The 23,035-nt window shown below is 42.3% G+C and overlaps 1 protein-coding gene across 6 annotated transcripts in view; it reads left to right on the top strand.

Moving 5' to 3' along the window:
• PCYT1B (phosphate cytidylyltransferase 1B, choline) overlaps positions 1 to 23,035 on the top strand; it is a 116,978-nt gene that overhangs the window by 27,723 nt on the left and 66,220 nt on the right. For 5 of the 6 annotated variants that reach the window (XM_004469700.3, XM_058291203.1, XM_012529503.3 and 2 more), the window contains exon 2: positions 20,030 to 20,129. The exons of the other annotated variant lie outside the window; for it this stretch is intronic. In XM_004469700.3, coding sequence (XP_004469757.1) covers positions 20,030 to 20,129 — 100 coding nt within the window. The remainder of the gene's footprint in view (positions 1 to 20,029; positions 20,130 to 23,035) is intronic. 6 annotated transcript variants of the gene reach the window in all.

Below are 23,035 nucleotides of genomic sequence, written 5' to 3'. Positions count from 1 at the left end.
TTTTGTTAGTTGTCCTGGGTGAGTCTAATGAACAGGAGAGTAGATATTGGCTACAACTCTGTAGAGATTCAGGGGTCATCCAGCATATGAACAGGCAGAATATTTAAGTCTCTTAGACGTATATTGGATGGATATAGTGCCAATTATAGGTTCAAATGAATGGGATTAAAGAACCATGCATAGGAAAATTATTTATGAGTTTAACTCTGATACTTTGGGGGACATGGGTTATCATATATTCCAAGGTAAGGCCCACTGATAGGGTGCCATTTTCCTGGGGTTATCTGCCCTGCCTATAGTGTCTAGATGTCTTTAGAGCCCCCAGGAACACCCCTATTTAAGGCAGACAGTGGGATCTTCCTGAGACATGCATAAGAGTAACCTCTGGAATGACTTCCTGACTCCCTTTGAAATCTCTTAGCCATAAAAACTCATTTGCATTTAATGTTTCCCCCTTTTGGCCTAGGTCTTTCTCCGAATGCATCATTAGTTGGCACTTGGTATTAAACCCCAGTGCCAGGGAGGCTTATCCCTGGGAGTCATGTCCTACAAGGGGGGAAAGGTAATGAATTTATATGCTGAGTTTGGCTTAGCGAGAGGCCACATTTGAGCAACAAGGAGGCCTTCATGAGGTAACTCTTTGGCAATGTATATTACTAAGCCAAGTTTTGATTTCACAAGAACAAGGTTCATAAGTACAAGCAAACATCTATTTTGAGGGGATCATAAGCCCCCATTGTGAGCAGCACACTCTGGCCTCTACAGCAGCACCGTCTGATAGAAATACAATGTGAGCTACATGGGCAATTTAAAATTTTCTAGTGGCCACATTGAGAAAAGTAAAATGAAACAAGTGCAATGAATTTTAATAATACATTTTACTTAACCCCATATATCCAAAAATATTATTTCAACATGTCATCAATGTCAAAATTATTAGTGAGCTATTTTACATTCTTTTCTTCATAATGAGTCTGAAACGTGGTATGTATATTGTACCTGCAACACATCTCAATTCAGACTCACCACATTTCAAGTGCTCAGTAGCCACAGGTGGGTTTTGAGGGAGTGTTCAGACATGCCTATGCCTCCCCAATCCTGTGGAGGATGAGCTCTTGAGAACCCACAATGGTTCACATATTTCACATTGCACAGCATGCATGTCCATATATATATTCATAATTAAACTTCATTTTCTCTTCATATTTTGTGCTCTTCTATTTTCTCTTCTATCCTCTTCTGTTTCAGTTAGGAGGCCATTGTGGCAATCTAGATGAAAGTTAATAAGGTAGAAGTTATGGAGGGACAGAGGTGAAAGAGAACTGGATGGAAATGGGAGAGATTTAGGAGGTAAGTGCACCAGGATTTGATAACTGACTGTGAGGGTCATGTCAAGGAAGACTTGGTTTTCTTGCTTCAGTGAGTTAGTACCATGTCTGAGATGGGAGCATGGGTGAGGCAATGTATGCGTGAATTATTTCGGTGGTATGGAGGGGACATCTGCTTGGAGGTATCTTCTAGCGCTCAGGAGGGAGTTCTGGTCTGGAGGTGTACGTATGGAGACATCAGCATGGAGGAGATGGTGCTGAACTGAAGCACTTTCTGGACTGAGGAGAAAAAGGATGGAAATGGAAATGGTTGGCTAGCAAGGAGTGCCTCAGGATAATTCTGCTACAGGGCTAGTTCTGGAAAACAACTGACCCTGAGCCATCCTATCAGGTTTTTAGAGAGGGAAAAATAGGAGAGCTGTAATTAAGGCTATTAGAATCCTCCATATATCTGCTTATCATCTACATGAAATCTGGGTAAATTAATCTATTTACCTCAGAATATTTCTAGGATAGAACCCCAAGGAACACCATTTAAAGAACAATAGAGGAAGGATCATGGATTTCACAAACAGCTAGAAGATGGGGGTTTGGGGGAAGAGCAAGGGCAGGTTGAGTTCCTTGGAGAGAAGATCCCATAGAGTCAAATGCAGCAGAGCAATCAAGTGAGATAAAAAAAGGAAAAGTCTCCTTTGGGTTTAGAAAGAGAAGGTCAATGGTGATGTTTCAGTGGAGAGGTGGGAGCAGAAGCCAGATAGCAGTTAGACTAAGGAGACTCTAGGAGGTGGGGCAGTAGAGCCTTGACTGCGAGAGGAAACAGTGTACAGTCCTCAGAGGTGAACAAATGAACATTAAGGTCCAGAGAGGCTAGCTTTTCTCCTTCCTCCCACCCATCCAAGATGTCAAAGCTTTTGCTTGGCTCCTTCTTTTAAAATGGTAGCATCTTAAATGTGTGATACAAGAAAAACTTTTCATGCAATTTAGGATCTCACAGCTTTACTGAGGGATTCATTAATGGCACAGCATCTCCTTCAGAAAGTAGAAGGGAGCTCCAGGGAGGGGATGGGAAGGGGAAGCAAATGAGGAAGTGTTCTGATTGGCTGACATTAAGTTTCCATTTTACAAAGGGGGCAGATCTTAGAAAGTAAGGAGCAGCTATCCATTGATGAGTATTGTATGCTTGTCCATTCTGATAAGCTCTCTCTTCCTGACTAGCTTTATCACCAGATGTTGCTTGTCAGCAACCCTGTAAGGGCAGGGGTTCTTAACCTTTTTTGTTCCACAGACCCCTTTGCCAGTCAGGTGAAAACCATGGACCCCTTACTAAGTCCACACAATACTGTGTACTGTTTAATAAATAAATCACACCCTCACCAACATGTCCCCACAAGAATAATGTGTTTTTGAATTTCAGTTCAAGCTCCTGGACCCCTTGTTAAGAACCCCTGCTGTAGGGTGTATTATCTTTTCTGGGAAAACCCCTGCAGAGCAATTTTTTTTTGTCTTCTAAACAAGCCCTTCTCAGAAAGGAGTCTCCTTCCGGCAATGCCCAAGGCAGGCGGCCATTTTATTTTGCTTAACAAGCAGGAGGATTGATCTTAGGCTGGAAGAGAGACAGCTCTTCCACTGTGGTGGTGAGGAAGCTGGTAAGGATGGATTTGGATAAAAGTAAGTTATAAGGGGAAGGGTATTGAAGGTTGAAGACCTCTCTTACCTGATGGCCTCTGTTTCCTCTGTGAAGGGAAATTCATGTGTACCTAGTGAGTTGGTTCTGGCAGGCAGTGAGTTGGTTCTGGCAGGCGCAGAAGTGTGATTCTGGGATAGCCTAAAGACCAGGTCTAGCCCTAGGGCATTTCCTCTCTAAAGGCCTCCAGGCTGCTGGAAAGGAGAGGTGGAAGAGGCTGAGTTGGATCCTGATCAGATGTGGTAATGAGGAGAGGAAATGAATCTGGCGTTTCCTCTGGGGCCACATCAACCTCCATCCGAGCAGATTCAGACCTGGAGCCTCAGGGTGAATTGGACTGACTCACAGCCAAAGGGTGGGGAAGGGGCACAGGGAGACAGAGTGAAGCTTGGTGGAGCCCACAGTCTGTACTAGTGTCAGATTTGCCATTGAATTATTGCGTGAGCTTAAGCCAGTCACTTCTCTCTGGACCTCAAGTCTGTCACCAACGATAGGTTTGAAGAGGTGGTCTACTCCACGGTTTTATGCTCCATTTGACCTGACACTCCTATCAAAAAGTCAGGGTTACCCCGTTCTTGACCTCGTTTTGGTTTTATCCATTTGGAGTAAAAACAGTTTGAAAGATCTTATGCTTAGACACATTGGCCAAATATGAATGACAAGTGTTCACAGAGCACTTCGGAATTTTACGTTAATTTTGTACAAGCCATTTCTGTTGTCCTCTGCTTCATTCTTCCAATGCGTTCTTTGGAAAGGTTGAACAAATGCTGAATCATGTTTTGAGTGTTCTACTCATTGTTTAAAGAAATCTTTGCTGAATCTATTTTTTAGTGCGAACAATAATAGCCTCCTAATTTAGTTTGTAACACCGAAGTTTGAAACATTGGGTTTTCTTTTGAGTGTGGCTGCATGATTTTGAAATATAGAAGCCTTCTTTAACTGATGCCTCGCCATCTAAGCTTAATATTTGCGCTGAAACAGTCCAACCGTGGGTCAGGCCATAGTACCGAAACTCTCGCATCTTTAGCTAGTGCCCACACAAAGCTTCTCAGTGCCCCTTAGTGGAATAAATGTAGCAAAAGATTTATTCTGTCTGATCACCGGGGGCAGGACGAAAAGGAGAAAGCAAGGAATGGAGGAACCAACTAAGTCATTGCAAGCTAGACCTATTTTCTTCCAATAATCTCCCAGGTAACAGCCTCTACCTTGCTAGGATCTGATTACCCGTTGCCGGCCTCAGACCATAGCATTATTGTTTTAACATTCCTACCTTCCTCTTTATCCCAGCATGAACCAGGCTGTATGGGAGGCTGGGGAAGCTGACCTTGCTTGGGGATAAAGAGAGTTTAGCACTCAACGATCTTGAAGGCAGACTTGAAAACACAGTGATTAGAAAATAAAGCAGCAAGCCCTGGTAGTGTGAGCCTGTGTAATAATGTGCAGGGCTCACGGCGCTAGCCCATTGAGCAGGATTCATTTTCATATAATCTCCCCCTCCCGCCAAAGTCTTTGACTTGGTGTTTTTGTTTTTGACATGGTAATTCATGCACGCTGAACCTGACATCAGTGTAAAAGGACGCTGAGGGTTATTTAAACTGGCATTTAAGCAAAATAACAACAACAATAATAATAGGTTAATAGAAGCGTCGTGAATATGTTCAGCCTGTTGCCAGCCAAATGATCTTGAAAGCTGTTTCCGGTACACGCAAGCTTCTATACTTGTCTCATATCGATGGTGGGCACAGCCACATAATAAAAAATCCAATTGTACCTCCAAATCATTTAGTTATAAGGTAATTGTGCTGTCCTGCATTCAAGGCTTGAGGTCTCCCTCACTCATTTTTCTCCGTGGGCAGGTAGGGGATGGGGACCACTATTTCCAGTGCACCCTGCGTTAGGCACTGTGCCCAGTGCTGTCTACGGGTTATCTCATCTAACCGGGCTGCAGACCTGTGAAATAAGAATGGCCAGTCCCCATTTGAGAAGTAAACTGAAAATTCAGCAATTTCCCAAAGATCAAAAACCAACTGATAAAACTGGGATATAAAATTAGGTTTGGCTGACTTCTCAAGTCTATTGTTTCCACTACACACAGTTCTCAAACATGAGTGAACAAAAAAAGACACCTGCTCAAACTTCCAGATTAGGAAGCAAGCGCTGCTTGGAGGTACTTCAAGAAATGCTGTATTTAGCCCTCCCATGTCTAGAAACCATTTTCTGCTTTTGGGATCAGGAGTAGAAACAAATCTAATCTCTAGGCTTTTTAATGTCTTAGTCAATCTGGAAATTAAAAGTAAATATTTTGGACCCAGCAGTTCCACCCTTAGGAAATTTGTACATTTGGCCACCAAAAGGAAATTTGTACATTTGGCCACCAAAAGACAAGTATTAGAATGTTCTTAGCAGCATTATTCATAATAACCCTGAACTGGAAACTACCCAACTGCCCTTCAGAAGGATAAATAACGTGTAGGATATTCACAAAACATAATGCTGCACAGCAATGAAAATGAAGAATCTAAAACCATCTGCAAAAATATGAATGAGTTTCTCAAACCTAATATTGAATGAAAAGAAGGCAGGCACAAAAGAGTATGCACTCTGTGATTCCATTTATATGCAATATGTTATAAAATTATATATTTTATAATGCTAGAGGCCAGGGTGGTAGAAGGGGTGCAGGGTAGGGGATGGCTTCGGGGGTGATGGCAGTGGCCGGTACTTGATGTGGATGCTGGGTGTTTTCAGTTTGTGGAAGTTCACTGAGCTATAACTTATGATATGTGCCCTTTTCAGTATGTGTATTATTTTTTTCATACAAAGTTTACAGATATTCTGACCACAGTAATAGTATACTCTACAACAGATTTCCCATGTCCAACTAATACTGGTGATCTAATAGATCGCACTCTAGGGAATGGTATCAGATCCTACCTAAACTTACACGGCCTCTGACAGCTTCAGTGTGCTTAGCCCTTCCAGGGGTCAGTCTACCCAGCCCCAAAGAGAGCCCATGGAAGCTCTTGAAATAAATTTGCCTTGTTTCTACATGCCTAGTAAGGTGTGATGGCTTGAAGCTATATGGACCTCAGTTATGTTCTTTTTTTTTTTAAGATTTATTTATTTCTCTCCCCTTCACCGCCCACCCCGGTCGTCTGTTCTGTGTCTATTTGCTGCGTCTTCTTTGTCCGCTTCTGTTGTCAGCCTTGTGCGTGGGGCTCCCCTTCCGGGGGACACCCCTGCGTGGCATGGCACTCCTTGCGCGCATCAGCACTGCGCATGGGCCAGCTCCACACGGGTCAAGGAGGCCTGGGGTTTGAACCGCGGACCTCCCATGTGGTAGACGGACGCCCTAACCACTGGGCCACGTCCGCCGCCCTCAGTTATGTTCTTAAAGTTAATCCATTCCTGTGGGTGTGGACCCATTGTAAGTAGGATCTTTGGGCAAGTAGGACCATTTTTTTTAATGCTTTAAAAATTATTTTATTTTATTTTTAAAGACACTTTAGATTATATAAACGTTACATAAAAAACATAGGGGATTCCCATATGTTCCATCCCCTACCCTTCCCTTGGCAAGTTGAATCTTAAGTTCAGATGTGACCCTCATTCAGGGTGAGTCTTAATCCTCTTACTAGAGTCCTTTATAAATGGAGGACTAAAAAGCACAGGGAAAAAGCCTCAGAGACAGAAGGAAAGGTCCTGGATGCTGGATGCTGGAGGCTGGAGGCTGGAGGCTGGAACCAGTGGGGCATGGAAAGAGGCCCCAGAGAGGCTAGGCCCACGGAGCCGCTGAGGCCTGGAGCAGAAGGGAGAGCAGAGCAGGCCGGCGTTGTGCCTGGCCATGTCCCTGATCACCCACAGCTGCAACTTGGTGCGACAGCATCTCTTGATGATGCCTTGATTTGGACATTTTCACGGCCTCAGGACTGTAAGCTTTTGGCCTAAGAAGTTCCCATTATAAAAGCCAACACATTTCTGGTAATAGTGCATTGGCAGCCTGTAGCAAACGAAAATATAAGGTGATCTGTGAATTAAAATCCGTGTTGCCCAATTTATATATTTTTTTCTACCAACAGCCTGGCCTCCCAGTCAGACATTTTTTGGACTAACAAGGCAGTGGATGGAAATGGTTAGTCCTACTACAGGGCTAATCGTAGAACATAACTGACCCTGAACCATCCTATCAGGTTTTTAGAGGGAGAAGTAATGGAAGAGCTGTGATTAAAGCTATTAGAATCCTCCTTATAGTTGCCTCTCTCTACATGAAATCTGGTTAAATTAATCTAGTTTACCCCCGAATCTTTCCAGAATGGAACCCTGAGAAACACCATATAACCAAGAGAGGAAGGACCGCAGAAAGAAGGCAGAGAACGGCTGGGAGGTCCAGGTGGGGGTGGGGCAGGGGCAAAGCAATCACCTCATTGGCAGTTACACATACACTGTTTTCTCATAAAATAATTGTTTTTTATTAAAGAAGTCATCCATTTTGTGGAATATATCTTCTTTGGAACATCTTTCCTTTAGCGGCTCAGGAAAAAAAGTGTTTTAATATTGAAATAGAATCTAGCAAATACCTCAAGCTGATATCTGTTAGAAATATCCATACTTCCATCCAACTGTATGGCAAACCTCCCACACCGCATAATTTGTTCTAATGCTTGTTTCTTCAAGTCTTCAGCAATGTTTTCTTTATGTCTTCTAAATAGATTTGCTGACAAAGGAATGCATTTCTGTTTGACATCAATTTTTTCTGCATATTAGAGCAGCCAGTTATACTGTAGCATGATGATCAAGTATTTCCCCCAGTGGCATGGGACTTTTTTTTTTTCCTCTCCTGAATTAAGGAAACAAATAAAAAACTACCTCTTCTAAACATTTATCATTACACATAATGGCATTCTGGGACGTGCCAGACTAAGTATTACATGACTTGAAACATTGCTGAAAATATTGTAGAGTTTTGCCTTCGTGTTCTGGATGGTTCCTTTTTAAGTATCGTGGAATCACAGTAGCGTCGTACCACCATTAGCTAATATTCCAAGATATGATATTCTCTCAGGGTGAGGTTTAATGCTAGCAGATATTTCAAATAGTCCTCAGTGGGTAATTGGTATTTCAGCTGCCTTGTCAGATCTGATTAGGTCACCATTGTTCATGCCTTGTAATGTGGTTGATGCAGAGCTCACGCAAGAAGTAGAAGGGTCCGCTCTGCCATTTTCTTGTTGTTCACCTTGGGCTTGCTCTATTAGTATTATCTTTGATTTCTTGTTTCTTGGCAGAAAATGTTTTCAGCCACCTCCTGATCTTGTGAGCATTGGTTTAGTTAGAACTATGTAGTATAATACAACAAGGCACATATCCAGGCACAGGTGAACTGCAATATATTGCAATATGCTGAAAGTAAATGAACATATCAGGCCACCCAAGCAACGCTTCTCTGTTGTACGACTTATACTTTCCCTTTAGGATACCTCGCCTACTTTGTTATTGGCAGAGGGGGTGCCAGTGTAAATACATCTATCAGAATGAGATTATAGTACCAGTTTTGCTCTCCAGTGGCTTGTCTTGCCATCCCACTTTAGGAAAGACTGGTCTAGATCTTCTAAACCTTATTCTGGGATCCAGCCGTCAGGGAGAAATTCTTTTCTGAACTGCTTTTTGGTTCTGGGGTACTTCTTTGCATGGCGGGCGTTTTGGAGACCCAAACATAAAAAACTGAGGCTTGTAGTTACCATTGAGTTGCGCTTTAATGAGGCACCATGGGAGGAATTTCTCTCAGAACGCAGCGCAGCGTCAGGGAACGCTGTGCTTCTCCTCAATGGCTATTTAAATATTTTTTTTCCTTAAGGACAATATTGACTTTGTCTTCCTCTTTGCTTTGGCTGCTGGGAGTGGAAAGCCGTTTCTGTAGCCCACCTCTCTGAAATATAGAGGACAGAGATATGTATTTCAGTGTGCTCACATCTTCCCTGTTTGTTTTTTTTTAAACCCATATTTCCTGCCTTATCCCAGATCTTGCAACTATTATTTTTTAAATTAAACATTTTTATTTTTAAAGTCACCTCATTTCCTCTGGGTGAGGAGGTAGGATTTGAATAGGATATAAGATTGTTATTGGTGTTCATTATAAATGCCTTAGGCTCAACTGCCTAAGAAAAATTGATTCAAGGTATGGAAGTTTTTATCAGTAGGCAAAGATGATTTTTTTCTATTGTTAATAATGTCTATGGATTTCACGAATCTAAGATGCCATTAATTGTAAGATGCACGTCAATTTCAGAGATGTTCCAATATTAAAAAAAAAAAGCCAACACTGATTTTAAGACAAGATTGTAAGACCCCTCCCAATTTTAGAGCTGTTAAAACGTGTGGAGGGGGGATTGCGCATTTTACAATCAATGAAGTATGGTATTATTTATAGTCCTGAGAGCATTCCAGCTATTTGAAATTCACAGCTGTGTTGTTCAAAAGGTGGCCGGGAGCTACGGTTTATGGGTGCTCAGTGTTTTACAGAGGCTTGTATCCTTAAGGCATAATAAAAATTCTGATTGCTGGAAGGGCAGTGATTACTATCCCGACCTAGATGCCGGTATTCACACACTGGTTTTAAAAATGGACTTCCTCTGCGGTGACCCTAAATAAGTTTTTAAACAATATGTTATTTAAAAAGCTGGTAATTTTTTTAAACTGTGCTGTTGTTTTCCTTTTAATTTCAAAATACTTATTCTCAACAGTTTAAACTTGGGCAAAGGACAGATTATTCTCAGAAGAGAATACAAAAGGCTAATAAACATTTTTAAAATGTTCAATCTTTCTTGTAATCAAAATAATGCAAATTGAAACAGCATGGTGCCATTTTTGAATCTATAAAATTGACAGAGAAAATAATACTCAGTTCTGGTGAGAGGGCGGCAAGATGGGTGCTTTCATACATTGTGATGTAAGTATAGACAATACACCTTTTCTGGAAGGTAATTTATTTATTTATTTTTTTTTAAATTTTTTTATTTTTTATTGACTTTGTAATAATATTACATTAAAAATATATATGTGAGGTCCCATTCAACCCCACCCCCCCACCCCCCCTCTCCCCCCCCCCCCCAACAACACTCGTTCCCATCATCATGACACATCCATTGGATTTGGTAAGTACATCTTTGGGCACCTCTGCACCTCATATACATTGGTTCACATCATGGCCCATACTCTCCTCTATTCCATCAAGTGGGCCCTGTGAGGATTTACAATGTCCGGTGATTACCTCTGAAGCACCATCCAGGGTAGCTCCATGTCCCGAAGATGCCTCCACCTCTCATCTCTTCCTGCCTTGGAAGGTAATTTACAAACACGTATTAAAATGTTCTTCAAATATGTATCTTTAAAGCGTTCATCCCCCAGATCTAAGTAATTCAGCACCTAGGCACCTATCCTAAGGAAATAATCAGAGGCTCAGAATTAAGTTTAGAATGTTATTTAAATTTGTACGATAAAAACAACTTTTAATATTGAATGATAGAGAAATATTTAAAATATGGTTTGTCTATTCAGTAGAATGTTTTACAGCTATCGAAATTAGTGAGGTTGAAGACTAATGACATGATAAAATAACCATGATATAGCATGTGGGGAAAAAAACCCTGTCTTTGTGGTAAGATTATTAATATGTATATATGAAATATCAGAAAGCCTGAAAAGAAATATAGAAAAAGTTAACAATGATTGTCTCTGGCAAGTAGAAATATTGGTGGTGTGTTTTCCTCTCGGTATTTCCCCACGTTTTCTTTAATATATATTACAATGATGATAAGAAAAAAGTTATGAAATAGCGAATACCAAAACAAGGTGGGAATGGCCTTGGAATTGGGTGATGGGTGGAAGCGCCATTTTATCTTGCCTGATTATTACAACAGACACTTGTGTGGTTTTCTTGCTTCTACCTTTGACCTCTTAAAGTTTATTATCAATATAGCAGCCAGAGGGGTCCTGTTAGAACTAAGTCAAATCATGTCATGATGTCACTCCCTGCTCAAAACCCTTTACGGGCACCCATGGGAGTGAAAGCCAAAGTCTTCCCAACATCCTAAAAGCCCCACACAATTGGCTACCTCCCATCCCTTTCCTTCCTGCCTGACCTCTCTGGCTCCACCTCTTTCTACTTTTCCTTTCTGCTCACTCCCTCCAGGCAGGCTGGCACCTTATTCCTGGAAGAAGCCAGGGCACATCCCTGCCCCAGGGCCTTTGCACTTGCTGCTTCCACTGCCTGGAACACTCTTCAGAGCTTTCTCCATATGGTTCAATTGATCCTCTCTATATTTCCACAAATGGCACCTTACTTGACTACCCTGTTTACAACGATACCCCCTACACTCCCTATCCTCCTTACGTTCTTTATTTTTTTCTATAGCACTTGTCACCTTTTAACATACTCTAAATTTTACCTTCCTTTTTTGTTTGCTTTTATTATCTGTGTCATAAGGGTGGAAATTTTGCCCTTGTTGTTCTCTGAATATATCCCTGGAAGCTAGAACAGTGCCTGGCACACAGCAAGCCCAAAAGTTGTGCTTGTTGTCGGATGCTAGAGGAATGAACAGGGGTAGATACTATGAAGGCAATTTAAATTGTTTTAAAAAGCTGACATGAATTTTAAATGTTCCATATATCTGGGAATCATATCATTTAATAGTCTATAGATAATAGTTGTTACTTTTCAAAATACTCCTTTTTTCTTATTACACTCCTTTTAATTTTGCTACATTCAGGGCACCTGAGCCTTGATTAAGTTTCTTGCATCTCTGGATGAAGGAGAGGAGATATTTCTTAAAATTTATTTTTAAAATTGTAAACACGAATCTCTTCTCATTGTAAAAATAAAACAACATATGTGTGGCATAAACAATGAAAACCTCCCTTGGCTTCTTTTCCCAATGCCATCTTCTTTTCCAGAAGTTTGGTGTGTATCACTCTAAACCAGCACAGTCCAATGTAATTTTCTGCAATGACAGGAATGTTCTACATGTGTACTGTCCAATGCAGTACCCACTAGCCACTTGCGGTTAATGAACACTTGAAATGTGGCCAGTCTGACAGAGAAACTGAATTTAAATTTAAATAGCCACACATTGTTAATGGTTACTATATTGGACAGCTCAGTTCTAGACCATTTCTACACAATTAGTTAATTTTGTTTTATATATGTGTATATATATATATATATATATATAAATCGTAAATGGGATCTTACTAGATAGTATGTATCTGTATAATGTGTACTGTTTTGGGACATGCTTTTTGCATTTAACAAAATATCTTAGAAATCATTCCCTGTCAGTACATATATGTCTGTCTTACTCTTTTTTTTTTAGTGATTTTTTATCCCCGCCCCCCCCTTGCAACTTTTTGCGTGCTGTCTGCTCTCTGTGTCCATTCGCTGCTGGCTCTTCTGTGTTCTCGCTTGTCTTCCTTCTTTTGTTGCATCACTTTTGCTGAGCCGGTTCTCTGCGGGGAGCAGGCGAGCCTGCCTTCACAAGGAGGCCCTGGAATGCGAACCCAGGGCCTCTCATATGGTAGACGGGAGCTCATCTGATTGAGCTACAGCTGCTTCCCTGCCTTACTCTTTTTAATGGTGCCTATTATGTCATCATTTGTGATATCATTCTTAATGAAATGAAAAAGGATAGTTCTTGGTGCTGAGCCATGTACTGGGCCTCTCTGTTCTCCACCCCAGTGACATCACTGTCATAATCAGTGACATAGCCCAAGAATCCAGTGACACGCGTGTAGGACCCGTGGCCTACCGTAAGAGCTATTGTTTCTTCCTCTCTATCTTAAAAAAAAAAAACACTAAAACACTAATCTCAAACTAAATCATGCTTTTGAAAATATGTTCAGAGACAGATAAATGCAAGCATAACAGTATGAGATTGAGGGATGAGTTTTTAAAAATTTTTTTTTAATTTTTAAAGGAGCTTTAGATTACATAAATTTTACATTGAAAATATAGGGGATTCCCATATACCTCACTCCTACCCTCTCCAACACTTTCCTGCGTTAACAGCATTTTTCATTAGTGTGGTACATTTGTTACAATTAATGAACACATATTAAAACATTGCTACAAACCATGGAATACAGTTTATGTTATGGTATACACTTTGTACCCCACAATTTTATAGGTTTTGATAAAATTTATAATAGCCTCTATCCATCATTGCAATGCCATGCAGGACGATTCCAATGTCCCCAAAACGCTCCCAGGTTATACCCATTCTTCCCTCTCCGTCCCCTCAGAACCTCTGGTGGCCACTGCCTTTACAGGGATGAGATTCTATGGTGTGTTGTTGTGGTTCTGAGTTTGTGATTCTAAGGCTAGTGAGTCCTAAGGCAAGAGCCCTACATGAGAGTAGATTCTTTCTGAATTCCTGCTTCTGTCTCTTTTGCATATCCTGGTGGAAAATGTTCTGTCCTTGTAAAATTCTTTCATGCTGGAAGACATTCTTGAGATGGTTATGACCTTATTATCTATGGGTAATTCACTTTTCAACTGATCTCTCTGCTTCTAGCATGCCTTGTCAACATTTGCTAGCTAAGGCTCATTGAGCCTGGCATCATGCTAAGTGTTATATAGACTATCAGTCAGGGCCCTGTCAAACACAGATGGCTCGCTCTACAGGGGAAATCTGAGGAGCCTTTCATAAAGGGACTATTTACAAAGGTGTGGGCTGAGTTTGAGGTAACCTCAAAGGTTAGTACAGTACCTGGGGCTAGTAACTTTGGGGGGTTGCTGCCCCTGGGCCTGAAGGGTGAAGGGGCAAGTGTAGTGACCAGAACCCTGGAGAGTACTCTATAAAGAGGGCCCCCGTCCCCCAACAGGAGCTGTGGCTTTCTGGGAAAGGCCAGAACCAACGAACTGCTTCCTAGGAGGGAGAAAGCCCAGGAAAAACCATACCGAAGGTTTCACTCATGTCCTGCCCTCCAGTGTTTTGTGTGCCTGCCATAGACCCAACCCAACTGGAAGCAGGAGGGCAAAAGGAGCGCACTGGTGCAGTCCATACAGGAAGCCATACAGGAAGGCACAGAGCAGAGAATAGGATGAAAGTGGATTCTGGAAGCAGGAGGAAAATACTCAACCCACATACATTATTTCCTGTAATCCTCCAACTCGGTGTGACGTAGAGCCTGTTATTATCTCCTTTTTGTAGCTGAGGATACTGAAGGTTTGAGAGGCTAGGAACCAGTAATTTTCTAAAAATCAAATGGACGTTAAATAATAGAGTCGAGATTTGAACCCAGGACTTTCTAACTGGATTGTCCACTGTAGTTAAGAATAGTTTGACTTGAACACACAACTCTGTGGTTGACAGTATTACGCTAAGTTCTGATGGGTAGATTAGCTTGTTGTCTTATTGGTCCATTCGTCAGCCAATGATGCACGTTGCATGAGTTAGAGGTTCTTCTGCCAACCATTTTTTGCAGTCAAGTGGTGTTTGCCTTACATAATTTATAAACTAGTTTTTACTATAAAATAAATTTACAGTAAAAATTAAGTAAATATGTTCAATTAAGTGATTCTGCAAATGAAATGCTCCAGCATATACTGTCTTCTCCTTTTAAAAGGCTGATGGGAATATACCATAGTCTAGTTTACATAACCAGAACTTGCATGACCAATAGACAACATATTCGCTTGCAGTGACTGGGGTGTTCTGATATCTTATTAGGTAGAAGTTTTATTGTGGTCTCCCTCCAAGTCTGTGGTCTGTCAAGGCTCTTGCACATTTGCGGTCCAGGGCATCAGGCCAGGGTTTCTTAACCCTCCAGGATCCTCCTCCTTCTTTCCTGCTAAACATAAACATCTCATGTTCTTCCTTGGCCCCAGATTTGAGATCATTTCCTGTGTGGGGGGAAAGTCTATCTTCTGAATGACTTCCACCAGTCCAGAAGCTTAATTTGTGATGGACATGTTCAACAAACTGTTTTCTTTCCAAATATGAAATTATGTTATAAAATTTGAATATGCCTTTTCAAAAATTCCTCCCATTCTGAAAGGGCCACCTTTGAGAATTACTGCCCGAGAGCCAATTCTGTGCCTTCCCATCTTATTTCTCTCCTCCATTTATCTCTCCTCCAAACACCTAGCGTCATATTAAACCCAGAGCATGTGCTAATAAACACTCGATGATGTGCTCTACAGTCTCAGCTGAGGCTTGCCAGGAACGATACATAAGTCCTTTGACCTGCTTCACTAAGTCTGAGTAAAAATACAATCACTTGCCTTTATTTTTTTTCAATTTATTGTTTGAACCCCCTTCTCTAATTACCAGGAAGCCCAGTATCTGCTTCTTGAGGCCTCTTCCTCCTAATTGGTCTAAGAATCCTGAATGTTTTCTCAGTTCAAAGGGAGTCAAAAAATCCAATGGATGTGTCATGATGATGGGAACGAGTGTTGCTGGGGGGGGGGGAGAGGTGGGGTGGGGGGGTGGGGTTGAATGGGACCTCACATATATATTTTTAATGTAATATTATTACAAAATCAATAAAAAAAAAAAAAAAGGTAGCTGCGTCTGAGATCTACCACTGCTATTGCTTCTTGCTGCCACTTGGGGTCACTATTGATGGCCAGTCCGGTACATTTCAGTGGAGGTAATGGTATCTCCTTCCCAGAGTGTTGTGCAAATTAAATGAGCTAATACATTTCCAGTACTTAGCATAGAGATGAATACATGACACTAAGTAGGCATGCAAAGATTTAGCTATTAAGTTATGTTATTGGGCCTCAGTTTTCCATCTTTTGTAGGCCTGAGACCAGAGGCTCCCTGGAACCATCTTAACTCTGGCAAATGGTGTAGACTAGATGGAGGCCTTGGGCCCCAGGCTGGGAGATGGCCTTGGAAGCCAGGTTGACCCAGTCCCTGCCCCTCCCTGGACCCTTTGGCTCTCTTACTTCCATTATCCTGAGGTTGGTCTGTCCCTTGTAAGTGGAGGAGGCAGAACCTGAGTAGTAAATGCAACCCCTTTGAAGTCAAAGGATTCATTCCAGCTCAGAGAGGAGGGAGTTGGGGGCAGTAGTTTGGCTTTTGAACTGAAGAAACGTCTCAGCTCACGAGGCTGGTTAGTGGTAGCTGGGCCTTCACCAAGGTGTGTCTGAATGCAGAGCTTGCCTCTCAACCCGGGGTGTATGCTGCCTCATGTTGGAAGGAAGGCAATGGCTTTGAGAGTTAGGCTGCAGCTCCCCTATTTAAGTTTTCTCCCCATGCAAAGCACAGTGCCTTATACCTCTTCTTCTTATCAACTGTTCAAACACTTGCCTGCAGCACTCACACATATACAAGTGTGCACACATGCATGCACCAGCACACTCATGAGTATATGAACTCTCTCTGCCTTCCATCTCCTCTGTGCTCCATTTTTCCTACTTCCAGGCCATAAGAATGAAGAACAAAGTGCATAGGGCAAAATAAGTTTTCTTCACCTTTGAGTAACTACAGTTTCTTTAAACCTTTCTATATCTCTGCTGTAATCATCGGATTTCACACTCCCTAGAATACCCCTTTCTCGGAAAATACCCCTTATGTCCTTAATGAACTTTGTGATTGGCACATAAAAAGATCTCCAAATAGTAATTTATGTTCCATCATGTGAAAAAGGTTCACCATCCACATATATATTGAAGGGTAATGAATTATTAATATAAACTAATTCGATTTACCAACTGGTGGCTAATCCATTTACCATTTGGGCTGTGTCCTGAAAGCCCATCCATGAGTCAATTTGCTTGTTTCTATGGGGAACTGCACTATCTATTATTATGTCATAAAGAATTATATGTTATGTATAATGTGAATAATAATAGCAGTAATAATAATTGCGACAATTTTTTGGGTACCAGGTACTTTACATACATTATCTCTATTTTTCCCAACACCCCTGCAAGATTGATGCTATTATACCCATTTTACAGATGAAACTGAAATTCATATAAGTTAAGGAACTTGCTTTAAGAGCACATAGCTAAATACATTCCCTGACCTACCTACAGCTCCTGCTAAAGGGGAAATGACAGGTCACCCATGAGCTCCCTTGCCACTCCTCCTCCCCTTACCCAGCCAGAGCTAGTGGGCCCTGGGCTTGGCACCTGGCCCAATGTCAGACAATCCTGGCTGTGGTCTGGTTTGGAAAGGTGAGTGCAGCCAATCAGATTTTCTCCCTTGGGAATCTGAATTGGGAAACAAGGAAAGAAACAGAAAGTTGGTAGGAACAGGGGCTGGGGCCAAAAAGGCTCAACCAATAGTTGTTGAAGGAGTATGGCAAAGGGAAGTTGAGAAGGCCATGATGGCCCATATTCAAGCTATGGGAGAGTGGAAGGCAAGCAAAGACTCCAATGTAGTGGAAGGGTATAGAGTAAATGGAGGTGGGACAAAAAGAAGCATGCATGGAGAATGGTTTTGCTGGTGCACTCTGGTGGCCAAGCTCTGTGTCTTTCCTCCTTTTCCCTAATTTCTGTGTCAGAGTTGCCATAAAATAAATCTGTCATCCCTTGGATCTACCGCCAATGAGTGCCAGTTCCTTTCAAAGCTGGAAGAGACAAATTAGAATACACAGCCAGGAAGTGCTGAAAAGGGGATTTGAACCCAGGTCTTTGTGGCTACAGAGCCCTCTGCTCTTTGTCACTGCATCCCTTTGCCACATTACAAATGCTGCTGGTCCACCATAGCCCAAAAGGTCACCTTAATGTACCTGAGAAAGAACTGATACACGGACTCAAGTTTCCTGAATCTTTGTGCAATGGCTTAGCCAGCCTCTAGAGCAGGGGTTCTTAACCAAGGGGTTCTTTTAACCCCTTGGGGGTCCATGAGCTTGAATTGAAATAAATCAACTTATCTTTATTTTCTCTGACCTCTAACAGAAATCTAGCATCTCCTCCACTTATGAATATATGCAATAAATAAATGACAGTAGTAGTCATTTCAGCTGACTGGCAAAGGGGTCCGTGGAACAAAAAAAGTTAAGAACCCCTGCTCTAGAAGCCCTGAAGGAGAGGGCAGGGCTTAAGGAAGACTTGGGAAACTGGGACGTCTCCAGACAACACCAGGGCAGGGTGAAAGGTGTCACAGTGGGGAGAAGGGACGGGTGTGGGGCAAGAAATGGTTCTTGGCTGTGCACAGGAGACTAGGCGGCTGCGGAAGAGCAGGGACTGGGCTTAGCTGTACTTCAGTCCCCAGCCTCTGAGATGGTGCCTGGGATCGGTTTGAATGAATGAGTGAATAAATGAATGACAGAAGTTAAATGTGGGTCACAGCCCCTGTTCAAATGTGTGGCTCGTTCTTCAGGCGAGGCTTTCCAAGTTAAGGAACACCTGTCTCCGTCTGGAAGAAACAATTCAGTGCAGCCATATGAGTAATGTTTTTTTTTTTTTTTGTTTTCAATTTTTTTTTTTTTAATTTTTTTATTTTTTATTGACTTTGTAATAATATTACATTAAAAATATATATGTGAGGTCCCATTCAACCCCACCCCCCCACCCCCCCTCTCCGCCCCCCCAACAACACTCGTTCCCATCATCATGACACATCCATTGGATTTGGTAAGTACATCTTTGGGCACCTCTGCACCTCATATACATTGGTTCACATCATGGCCCATACTCTCCTCTATTCCATCATGTAGGCCCTGTGAGGATTTACAATGTCCGGTGATTACCTCTGAAGCACCATCCAGGGCAGCTCCATGTCCCGAAGACGCCTCCACCTCTCATCTCTTCCTGCCTTTCCCCATACCCTTTGTCCATTATGTCCACTTTTCCCAATCCAATGCCACCTCTTCTATGTGGACACTGGATTGGTTGTGTCCATTGCACCTTTATGTCAAGAGGAGGCTCAGATTCCACCTGGATGCTGGATGCAATCCTCCCATTTTCAGTTGTAATCACTCTAGGCTCCATGGTGTGGTGGTTGTCCTTCTTCACCTCCATCTTAGCTGAGTGTGGTAAGTCCAATAAATCAGATTGTAGGTGCTGGAGTCTGTTGAGGCTCAGGATCTGGCTATCACATTGTCAGTCCAGAGATCATATGAGTAATATTTACGGTGACAAGTAAACTTCAAATAACCAAGGCGGCATAGCGATGACTGTCGTGCTGATAGAGTTCAAGTACTACAAATGGACAGGCCTGGGTTGCATTTGCCCTGTTTACTAAAATACCGCTCATTTGTCTTCCTCTGTCTGGAGAGAGTGAGGTTTTCATTTTAAGAGGCTGGCTGAAAAATGCAGGGCCACTTCCTGGGCGGGCTTCCAAGTAGCTACATCTTTCTCACAGTGACAGTGCTTTCCAGAGCCTCAGGCGAAGCTGCTGGGGGCGGGGCCTCGCAGCCCTTGTTGGCTGTGGCAGCTACCTCCGGGAGCAGTTATCTTCAGCCGGGTGGAATTGCTGTGCTTTTAGGCCGTCCGGGGGCATAGACCAGGGCCCATAGCCTTTGCATGAGAGGGACATCAGTCCGTGATTGGCCAGGCTGACGTATGTGTGAAGCACAGGGGATGCTGCGCCCCATTTCTGAGTATGGCGTCCCATCCGTGTGCCCCTGTCTGTGGGTGAGTCTGAATGTTTGAAGACTGTCCTCGTTGGCTGTGAAATGTTCAAAGCTGGGCCTTTTGACTTTTCCCAAGGCCAATTTCTGAACCCAGCTGAGTTGCAGCTTCTTTTCCTATGAAACAGAGGTAGTAACACCTCTTCCGTAGGGTGTTGTGTGGCCTAAGAAAGATTGCCTATCAAGAGTACCTCATTGGTACCTCGCATAGAGTGGACACTGAAGCGCTCTTATTTCCGAAGCATCAGTCAAGAAGAGATTTCAGCAACTGTGTCCCTGGCTTTATTTCTAACAGTATAATATTTCCTTGAAAAACTCTGGATATATTCTACTACTTCATCATGCCTGTGTAGCCAATGGAAATAAAACGTCAGGGGAAGTTAGTGCCAAAGGAAAGTTTGTCAGCCTATATTCCCTTTCTCTTTTTCCCTTCTAGACTTTGACTGCACCTGCCCCATTTGCAGATGAGACCAGCTGCCAGTGTCAAGCTCCCCATGAAAAACTGACTGTTGCTCAGGCCCGCTTAGGAACACCAGGTGAGGATATACTTCTTGTTCCCTGAATGGGCCCTGTCTTGACAGTTAAGGTATCAGAAAGGCCCTTCATTATTTGAGCAGCGCCTGCTTTCAATCAGAGGGTTGGGTTTAGAGATTAAGGCACAGCACAGAAAGGTAACTTTCAACAGTGATACACAAGACCAGCCCATGTGACTAAGTAAAAGATGCAGCAGAATACGGGAGTTTGAGCCCAGCTCTGCCATTTACTAGTTCTGCAGTCTTGGCCAAGAAACAAAAATGATCTGAACCTACTTCCTTAGGTGCAAAATGGGGACAGCGATACCTGCTTCACAAGGCTTCTGTGAGAACTAGCCTCGGTTAAAAGTTCAAAAGCACTTGGTTAACTGTGAAGGCTGATACAAACCTAAACTACTATAATAATTGCCCTTTTAAAAAGTTTGTGTTTTTAAAAAGCTTCTCCAAGGATGCCTTAAATTAAAGAGAGTGAGCTATGCTAGAAAAGTTCGTTTGTTCAGCCACATCTTTTATCAGAGGATGGATATGGGAGTGATTTTAAAGAGCTATATGGGACTCAAACAGATAATTGCACGCCAATGTTCGTAGCAGCATTATTCACAATAGCCCAAAAGAGGAAGAACCCAAGTGTCCATCAACAATTGAATGGATAAACAAAAGGTGGTATAGCCATAAAATGGAAACATTCAGCTGTAAAAATGAATGAAATTCTGATACATGCTACAACATGGATGAACTTTGAAAACATTATGCTAAGTGAAATAAGCCAGACACAAAAGGACAAACATCGTATGATTCCACTTACATGACATACCTAGGACATGCAAGTTTGTAGAGACAAAGTAGATTACAGGTTATCAGGGGCGGGAGGGGTGGCAGTGGGAGTCAGCATATGGGGAATTGTTGCTTAATGGGTACTGAGTGTCTGTTTTGAGGGATGAAAAAGTTTTGGTGATTGGTGGTGGTGATTGTAGCTCAACATTTTCAATGTACTTAATGCCACTGAACTGTGTACTTAGAAATGGTTAAAGTGACAAATTTATGGCGTATGTTATCACACAAAATGATAAGGTACCATCTCTGCTTCCCAAAATCTTTCACTGCCCTTCAAGAGATAAGACAACTAGATATGAAATAAAAACCACCAGCAGCATGCATTTGTATGCTTAGGGATTAAATCACATGATAAATGACAGTTTCTTGAAGGGCAAATGCATTTGGCCTGGAGCAAATCAGGGAAGACTGTGGGGAGGACACAGACTTGAATTTACACATTTAGGAGAAGATTTGCACTCTGGGCAGAAATGGAAGGGTATTGTGGGCCGGCAGAACAGCAAGTGAAGGCACAGAGGCAGAGAGCTGTGTAGGAGAAAGTGAGTGGTGTTCCAGTTGATTGCATGGACTAAGAAATAAGACCAGTGGAGCAGGTCAGCTTTGAGCTATTGAAGCTGGCATAACTCAATGTTCCCCACGCATCATTTCAAAGAAACCACCAACCCAAAAACGTAGAACCTATGGAACAAATGACAGTTTGCTTAGATAGTAAGGATCACTATATATTTATTAAGTGCTTACGGTTTACTAAGTTCTTTATATGTACTATGTCATTTCACTTTCACAACTCTATGGGCTTAGCTCTTTCAGTATTTCACAGGTGAAGAAATGAAGGCTTAGAGACATTGTGAATTTGCACGCGGTCATTCAGCTCATAAGTGGCAGTGGTTCTCACACTCGCTTGGGTGCATCTGCATTACCTGGCAGGCTTGTGAAGCTTCAGTTGCTGGGCTCCACCCTCAGCGTTTCTGATTCAGTCCTAGTAGGGTGGGGCTCAAAAATTTGTATCTCTAACAACTTCCCAGGTGCTGCTGATGCTCAGGTGAAAAACCACTGGTAAGTGGTAAAGCTGGGATTTGACTCAAACCTATTTTGTGTTAGAGCTTGAGTGCCTAACCATGACACTCTACTGTCTCTTTAAGAATAGCCTTCAAGAAAGTCAAGTGAGGAGGAGGGTGAGCTTCTTTTAAGAAAGGCGCAAGACTATTGGAAGATAGTTAAGGATAGAGAAGGCCATTGGTCCCAAACTTCAGTGTGCAAAGAATCACCTGGTAAGCATGTTAAAGAAACCAGTTCCCTGCTGTGCTCTACCCCTACCCCCACTCCACCCCACCATCTAGAATAAGTCCCAGACATCTACATTTTTAATAAATGCACTGAGAAATGCTGACCCAGCAATAGATACAAGGGATGCCAAATGAAAAGTCCAGGTGGTTATGGGGAGAACAGATTTGACCTAAAGTTCAGGCCCAGAACAAGCAGTAAAGGACCCAACTTTTCTAGAGAATGGAAAGGAAAGTGGCACTTACAACATACATCTGCTAAGTGAAATGCCCTTTACTCTCATTTATTCCTTACAAAGGCCATGAAAGATGGATATTATTATGTCCTTGTTACAGAGGAGGAAAATAAGGTTTGGCAAACTTTAAAGTAACTTGGCAAACGTCCTAGCCAACTGACTGGGTAGAGCTAGGATTCTACCTCAAGTCCTTTTAACATCAAACTCATGTTTTGTCTTCCGTAAGAGGCCACTTCCAAGACCATGGTAGTTAAGTGAAAACATGCTCAGGCTTTGATCTGGAGGGTGGAAGGTATGTGAACTAGACAAATAGGCAGTAGCTGTAACTCTGTGTAGTGGCAGGACTGTCTGCCAGGTTCTGTTTCTCCAGGCCCTGGAGAAGTACTTGTCAGTTAGTGTGTGCTCAATATTTGTTGTGTGAATGAATGGACAAAAGTTTCAGACAACAGAAGAAGCTTCCAGAGAGAGTCTGGTCTGGTGTTTTGAAGCATCAAGCTAATTGGGTGAGGTTGGGTTACCTGTATGTTGCCTAACCCCCAAGCAGTTTAAACCCTGA

Source organism: Dasypus novemcinctus, chromosome X (assembly GCF_030445035.2).
Source record: "Dasypus novemcinctus isolate mDasNov1 chromosome X, mDasNov1.1.hap2, whole genome shotgun sequence".
Lineage (NCBI taxonomy): Eukaryota > Metazoa > Chordata > Mammalia > Cingulata > Dasypodidae > Dasypus > Dasypus novemcinctus.
Note: the sequence above shows the minus strand (reverse complement) of the source record. Positions and strands in the feature narration are given on the sequence as shown.